The sequence below is a fragment of the Trachymyrmex septentrionalis genome, unplaced genomic scaffold (assembly GCF_001594115.1).
Source record: "Trachymyrmex septentrionalis isolate Tsep2-gDNA-1 unplaced genomic scaffold, Tsep1.0 scaffold11, whole genome shotgun sequence".
In the NCBI taxonomy this organism is placed as follows: Eukaryota; Metazoa; Arthropoda; class Insecta; order Hymenoptera; family Formicidae; genus Trachymyrmex; species Trachymyrmex septentrionalis.
The window spans coordinates 2,984,578-2,993,525 of NW_017304228.1; the positions used below are offsets into that span (position 1 = coordinate 2,984,578).

Here is an 8,948-nt window from a genome sequence, read left to right on the forward strand (position 1 = left end):
TACAGTATGACGTTTGATAAATAAATAAATAATTTTAAAATTAGCAATTATTTCTTTTGATTGATACATGCAAGGAAATAAGCTATGAAGTAATCTATAATGAATATAAAAATTATTTATGCGGCATGAACAAATTTTAGCATACATTAGAATAGGCATAATTGCCTGCCGTATCATTCAATAAATCAAGCATCGATTCCATCTTTATTCAGTCATCTTCAGTATTAACAAAAATGTAAATTATCGTTATATAACCTGACATTTTTGTTGTTCTAAAGATGACTGGATATCAGTCAAAACGTTTAAGTAATTTAAATATTGATATAAATAGATATTGTGTAAAATAACGTCTTACGGTTTGGCCTGTATGCTCCTTTATTGTTTAATAGTTTTTTAAATTTCCAATAAATTGGCAAGACATTGTCTTTATTTTTTACCTCTATTATCGCTGTCTTATTAAAACTTTTATAAAATAGAAACGAGATTTATATAGTACATTACTACCCAGAACTGAAGTACAATTAACAGAGGATGATTAATGTGATTTAATGTTAACGATATACAGAATGTTTTAGAATATTTGGAATTATTTTTATATGCACATAGAATGGAAGATTAAATTGAATCGAAAATCTTTTACAACCTTTAAATTTTCGTAATAGTTAACGAGTTATTATAATTATTAAAAATATTAGCTCGGTTTACCGCTGAATGTAAGCACAAGTATGTTCTAAAATTCGATTCTGTCAACCCGAATATTATTTTGATTTTGTTGTTCATTGAATATTGAACAGGGATAGAAGAGATTCGAGTTGACAGAATCGAGTTTTGGAATGTACTCTTGAACGGCTGCATCTCACCGTGCTTACATTCGTTGATAAACCGGGCTAACCCAGTGATTAAAGTTGCTAGGCACGCGGAGTTGCTTTATTTTACTTATTACTAATAAACAACTTTCAGTGTACCTAGCAATCTCGTTTGCTGGACGGCTCCATCTTGCAGTGCACTTGCATTTGCTAAACTAATACGGTGATTTTTAATAATTAATAACTCGTTAACTATTGCGAAAATTGAAAAGTTGTAAGAAACTTTTTGATTCAGTTTAATTCGTTCTATCTGTATATCAAAATAAATGTTCTGGGAAATTCTCTATCAAATTTAACATGGGAAACATGTATCAAATTTAACGTCTATATATTTTAAAGAAAGGTTAGACATAAAGAATTTTTAAAAGCTTTTGATGTTTAAGAGCTGTTAACAAAATTTTACAGGATTTTTATTATTCTGTATCCCTCTAAAATGTGGTCTTCAAGAGGTATACATATATGGTTATATGACTCATTTTGTAAAAGAATCTTGAAAATTATAAGTTCTAAAATATTGAACACATTTAAAAAGTACTAAGTAAAGAGAAGCGTATTTGTTTATACGTATTCTTAACAGCTGTATTTGTTACATGTGAACTATATACATATTTTTGTTAATTATACATGTAAACTTTGAGGAATTCTCATGTACATATATTTATACGGAAAAAGTAGCTACAACTGCCACGATTAAAAGTCGCTCATTAATACATTTTTTTATCAGAATTATAGTATGATTATGGTAACCATGAAATAGCATATCCTAACAATTGTGGCTGTAAATATATAACTGTTACAGTTATGCCAGAGAGTACAGAATGTTTATGATACATATTTATGTTATTATTTGTTTTTTGAAATGGTTATGTAATATTTTATACATATATTTTATATAAAGTTCTTTTCGAAATATTATTAAAAAATAGATTATAAATATTTATTGTAATATTTATGATAAATATAAATAAATATTTATGTTAAGTATTTTTCATTTAAAATATAATATCTTCTTAAGAATCCCAGTATTTACTACAAAATTTACAATAAATATTTACAAAATATTTAAAATAAGTCTTATAAATATTTATAAATATTTTGTAAATATTGTGTGCTGTCTGGGATCAACCAAATTGATAGGCGAAAATTATTATTATTTTCGGTTGTGGCAACTGTAACATTTTTTGTGCGCGCGCTCGTCTATTTGTACATGTATATTGTCAGAGTTGGAAGTTTGTTTATAAGTTAATTGTAAGTTACCTTATTATAGGTTATTTTATATATCTTATATAAATATATATATATACTTGTTACAAAATTAATTACTAAAAGTAATACAAAATTGAAGCAAATAGTAAAATACAAAAAATAGAATACTCGAACTTACAGTACTCAACTTTTATAACAAAACCTGTAAAGTAACTTTCCTAACTCTATATACAGGGTGTCCCATTTGAAGCTTTGGACGCAATTATCTGCCAAATCATTTATTATTAAAAAAAATGTTTTAAGTGGAACTTACTTTACTTTCCCGAGACAGACATCTTTTGATGGTCATAGATTCTCTCGAAGAGCACATGTTTTCAAGATGTCAAGGTCACTTTTATTTTATAAAATAAAATAAAATGGAATTATATAATTTCTCTAATTATTATGCATATAAAAGTATTAAAGTACGATTATTAAAAAATTAATAATTTACAAAATTTTTAATATTTTATGTTAATATGTGCAAAAATACAGTATAAAGTATCTTTTAAATATTGGTTTTTTTTGGTATGTCTATCTTAATATTTTTATATGCAGAATAATTAGAGAAATATCATATTATGTAGAGGAAATTGCATAATTCCTATATATTTCAATTTGACGTAATTGATTTAGATTAGACATAGATGAGGATAACCAATAAAATAAAAGGATGAAAATGTCCATTTTTAACTTGTATTATTTTTATTTCACGCAAAAACATCCAGCGTAAAGTTTGACCATAAAGAACTGTTACACATAAACTAAATAGAAAACCGCTACATAAATAATATAATTCGAGTGTAAAGCATAAAGCTTGATATGTTCATTATCATTGTTATTATTAATTAAAACTTTGTTTATTTTACGATACTACATAATTCTTTAAAAAAAAAGAAAGATCACCTTAAAATCTTGGAGGCACGTCTACCTAAAGAAGATCTGTCATCATCAAAAAATGTTTCCCCCTCGAAATATTTTTTAAAATCATTTAACGAATAGTTTGGGAGAAAATTGAGTTCAAAGCTTTAAATAGAATTATATGTATGTATGTATATGTATATACATATAATCCAGAGAGCCAAGTCTGTAGAAAGCAAATTTTTTAAGTGTCCGCTACACACTATGCCAACAAAATGACAACAGAATTAGATGTACATAATACTGTTGACAGACTGCTAGAAAAAACGTAACGTAACAGAATCTGCATGCGTCAGATAATGTCGGCAGGATCTGCTTAGTTTTTGCCAACAATTTGCCTTCACATGTTGACAGGCAATGTTAACAGAATACAAACCTAATGTGGACGCAGTTGATAGCAGACTGTCATCATTTTCTGCTGAAATCTGCTGACAGTCTGCTAGAAGACTACAAACATTTGACTATCTAGGTAACTTATATATTTGTTAATTATTTATAACTTAACACAAGCGAAGTTGAAATGCTTTTCAATAAATAAATATCTCAATTTTCCATGCAAATTCCATTCTTCTTTTAAAATGTTTTTATAATTGAAGGATATTACAAACTATAAATTGTTTCTTTTTTAATAATAATTGATAATATTTCCCTTATAAAAAATTATTCTAAAAAATATGAAATAAATATCCACAAGATATTTAATAATAATTTAATAAATATCCATAAAAAATTTTACATAAAATGTATAAGTATAAGATACTTATAATCTTATAAATAATAATATAAAACACTTACCCGCTACTTCTTCATTAAGGTATCTATACCATGCTATGAATTGCTGTATTATTGTAGTCATGGTACCGAATAAACTTTGATGCGATTTTTTATGCAATTGTTAAAAAAAATTGTCATGCGATTACTGCTTATCACGATATTCACATGAATAATAAAAGAGAACACACATTGATTAATTAGTTGATTAATTATTTTTTCTTCTCTTATCAATATATTAATAGTTCTGATGAAAAGGCGTTTTTCAATTTCAGCTTTTTCAAGCACTTATTCCTAATTATCTTGATTTCAACAGATTAACTAAAATTTTAATGTTTTATTTGATCATTTAAGGGAATACTTTTACTGATCACGTTTTTTGACATTTACTTTAACGCGACTAGTCACTATGAAGTTTGCAAATCGACTGCCGCAAATGCGTTTTCTCTTTCCGCTCCGTCACAATGTTAACATTTCATTGTATTGTAATTATAACAAGCTTGTGTAACAAACACGGCATCTTTCAGGTATCACACTGATGTGTACCTTTTTTAGGTAACGTGACCTCTTAGGCAACTTGGCCTATCATTACGATTATGAAAAAAAAGCATTAAATATTTGTAAATAATTATATTAATAAAAAGGAGAGAGAGAGAGAGGGGGGGAGGAAGGTAGGGAGGGAGAGAGGGAGATAGGGAGGGAGGGAGAGAGAGAGATAGGGAGGGAGGGAGAACCCAAGTTTGGAATTTCATTTAAATTTTGACCTTTCACCATTTGGTGAATTTTCGATCATTCACTTTTAGTCATTTTATCCAGTTATTGATATAACATAGAGTTATATTCTAATACAATAACAATATTTGATATGCATTATTTATTATTGCTTCAATCATAAGAATAATTGAATAAAAAAGATATCAAAAACTGCTTTTTCAAAATAATTTCACACAAAAATAGAGTATAAAATTATTATGGAGGGTTGTTAGTCTTATATTTATTTGTGTTTGTATATAAATAAATAATATTTAACAATTATTTTTTCTTTTCTCTTTGAAATTATTTAAAAATAATTATATTACATATCGGCGTATTAAAATAATATTGAAATAAACGTGTCATTGATTTATTTTATAAAAATATTAATCAATTTTTACTTCTTTAAAATAATAAGAAAAAATTATATTAATAAAAAAAAAGTATAATTATATTTTAAAATAAAATAAAATTTTAAATAAATTTTAATTTAACATAATTTTGCAATATTATTTTTTGTATATATACACAAAAAAACAATTGTTTTCCAAAGTACAAACTAAGTAGGATAAATATAGGTAATGTAAAATAGAACTGCTAATACGGAATAAGAATTTATTTTTTTTTATTCCATTGTATTTTAGTGATAAGCAATAGAAAATTAATGAAATTGTTGTCAATTGTGTCATAACAAATAATTATTGGAAGGGCTCCATTTGCTTACAAAACGATTGTCTACAATTTTGTTTGCACACAGCAATGCTGTGTACAATATTATGTGTAAACGAAGCTGTAGGCAATTGTTCTGTAGGATCCTCTCAAATTATTTATGTTTAATTGTATATCGATCAATTTAATAAATAAACAAGTTTATATTTTATTTATTGTATTATTTATTACTGTTTATTACTTTATTGAAATTCGATTCGTATTCCATTAAATTTTCTATTTTTTAGGCCCTTTTATTTTTATACTTTTTACTTTGTACTTAATATTAAAGTAAACTTAAATTTTAAAGACTTCCAATAATTAGAAGTTTGTTTGCGTCACATGCTCCAATATGCTCCAATATGCTCTTACCATAGCTCCTACTCCATTCCAACGCGCTCGGAATAAGTAAGAACTATGGTAAGAGCATGTTGGAGCATGCGACGCGAACAAACCTAGATGTTAGCTAATACGTTTTTTAAGAATTCTGCATAAACTAAAAGTAAATAATTTAATGTACACTTTAAGGGGATCCTAAAATCGTCTGTGTTACCGATTAAATCGTAATTTTTGTATAACAATTACTTTTTCCTTTTTTGCAGATATTGAAAAATCCTTTTCCAGCATTAATGTATACGCAATAATACTTATCTGTGAGGTGCAGTTTATGCCGAGAACGATAAAAGATTTTGAAATTGAAATCTTAAGAAAAATTTTTGTGTCGTTCTCGGCATAAACTCCGCCTTACATATTAATGTGTATACATTAATTCTGAAAAAGAATTTTCAAATCTGTAAAAAAGGAAAAAAGTAATTACAATGTATTATTGGCTATGATGAATAAAATTCGATACAATATAAATTTGAAGTTATTATTAAGCCCAGCTGGTGTCTTAATGTTGGCTGTTTGTTTATTAATATAATATAATCATGAAATAGATCAAATAAATTCAAATGTTTCAATAAATGTAGTCCTTGTCAATAAATAAATTAATGAGTAACTAAATTTGCATGTTAATAATATAAAACTCGCATGTTAATCTAACGCTCCGAAGTCTTCTATCCATTATATTGTCAGTATTGTGGTCTTTGTGATGTGCAGTTTCAATTATTAACGTCCTATTTTATGATGTGTAGAGTTATAAAATTTGTGAATTTAAGTAGACACAGAAATCACAATTTCCAAATCTATATGTAATATAGATAATAATCAATTTGACACCTAAGAAATTTATGTGATTGTTATTTTTAATTTCTATCGTAAATTTTAGTTGCTCACAGAATTAAATATTTTATTACCATTCATTACCACAATCATTAGGAATTGACAACAAGTTGTTATCAACATATAAAAATGGTATGTTAAACAATAATCTGCCGATCGCCAACATCTCTACATCCTGCATTACAATGTTAGAAATTATGGGGGAGCGGCGAGCTTATTGGAACTCCGAAAATTTGTTTATAACATGTGTTGTGATACACAAAATAAGTGGATTTAAGTATTATATTTACACCAATTTTGAATTCGTCTAATGGAATTAGTAATTTGTAGTAAAAAAAGTAATATTGTTATGCAAAAATTACGATTTATTTTAATATTTATTTATATCGGATTTAATTTACAAACAATTCTCCTCCATCTCTCTCATATTATATCTGTTCTTACCCTACTTTCCTTTTCTAATTGACAATCTTGTAGTTGACATAGTTAATTCCCAAAATTTTTTAAACCGCTAATTTGTCGCAACACAATTCTTCAGTTTCAACTTTCTCGCGAATAATTACGGCTAATTACAACATAATTGCACTTACAAATGTTCGGACGCGTGACGTATTGTTAAGAATGCAAATATGAAATATTGCAACAATCGCGACCGAAACATTCAAGAAAAGATATACACATTGTGATGTTGCTATTTCTACATAGTTTACATAACAAAAAATTATTTCTCTGCTTTTCATTAAAATATGCGCTAATATTTATCTATTAATATTTAATAATAACTGTAACATTTCTTATAAGTAAGTTTTAATTTTCTCTAGCTTCCATTAATTATAATTTTTTAATCTTTAAATTAGTTTAAAGTTTTGGAAATTAACTGCGTCAATTATAAGGTTTTTAATTTTGCGAGAAAAAAATGTTTTATATAATTATACACGCAAAAAAATATGTACTATAGGATAGTAACCGCGCAAAACAGACAACATTCTTGAAGTGCTAATTATATAGAAAATACCTTTTAATCAAGATTTGTTACAAATGTGAGGCTTTTTCTATTTATACTGCAATTTCGTTAATTTTTATTTATTAGAATTTCGATATTAGTAAACTATTAATATATAACTTGCGCCAAACATTAAGTACTCTACTTCATTGACTTGTGGCATTCTTATTATTTGAAAGATCGTGCAAAAATTGCAATAATAGCGATTTAATTAAATAGTAAATCTTAAAAAAAAGTCACAATTTATACAAAGAAATTAGGAATAATAGAGTAATCTATACATATAAAATAATATTTCAACAAGTTTTAAATATTTTAGCTTTTTATTCACCATCATGTTATGTTATATTAATTGCTTATTTCGACAATCGATGTAATAACTATATATCTATTTCTTAATTATATCTTTATTCTTATCTTTTAATCGTAATTATCATTTATTTATTAATTTTATTATATTGTTACTGTCTTAATCATCATTCTTATCAATTTCAGACATCTAAAATTAAGATCATAAAATTAATACTAATATCAGACGACGGTTGCAATGTGTGTCGTGCTTAACAATTTAATGTACTGTCACTGACACGTAATATTTCATGTTCCATTAATATACACTTCTCAATTAAGTTGACAGTTATAATTAATTCTCTCTCTTGTGTGTGTGCCGGAATGCAAGACTCGTGTACAATTACTTCTAAACAGAATTGCCTCTAAAACTTTTAAAGTGAAAGTAGAATTATGAGCAAGGTTGAGAAAGTTTTTTTATAAGTTACTTTTTAGGTTACTTTATATGTGTTTGTTACAGAAATTGAATACAGCAAGTAATACAAAATTGGAGTAATTAAAATGTAATATAAGCAAAAATATTGTAATATTGTTTTAAAGATTTTAGTCTTGATTTGATTAAATTTGTATTTTGATGCAAGATTTTTAGTCTTGAATTGAGTGCAGAGAATATTTATATTAATAAAAATTTAATTAAGATTAATATCTTTGAAATAAGATTGCATTATTTATGCTTATATAATTATTTTCTAAATTATTGATTATTTAAAAATAGTTTTTTCTGTGTAATTTCCCAATTTCTAATTATAATTGTGATGATCATACATAAAGTCTTAAATGTTTATTTGTCAGTTATTATGCAGTAAAGTAAATGTCTCAGTAGCCCGATGTTTAAGCGTAAATTTGTCATAAATACAATTTATAATATTAGAATAGTTTTTAATATAAATATTTGTATTTATTTAAAAACTCGAGACTCCCTTAAGCAAGAAAAAATTATTTGAACCCACTTATAACAATTATTAATTAAAATATTTAAATAAGTAATAGAACGCGTCAATGGCCGGACAGCCGGAACTGTCCCAGTGTCCGATTACAATTAGAAAATTAGTATGCTAATAGGAAATATTAATATAAATAGATATATGACAAAAGACAACTAATTTAAA

The 8,948-nt window shown here is 26.0% G+C and overlaps 1 protein-coding gene across 1 annotated transcript in view; it reads right to left on the reverse strand.

Moving 5' to 3' along the window:
• Positions 1 to 4,216, reverse strand: part of LOC108749460 (elongation of very long chain fatty acids protein AAEL008004-like) — a 7,768-nt gene extending 3,552 nt beyond the window's left edge. Inside the window, exon 1 of the mRNA XM_018488204.1 lies at positions 3,828 to 4,216. Coding sequence (XP_018343706.1) covers positions 3,828 to 3,888 — 61 coding nt within the window. The 5' untranslated portion in view covers positions 3,889 to 4,216. The remainder of the gene's footprint in view (positions 1 to 3,827) is intronic.
• Positions 4,217 to 8,948: the final 4,732 nt, after the last annotated feature.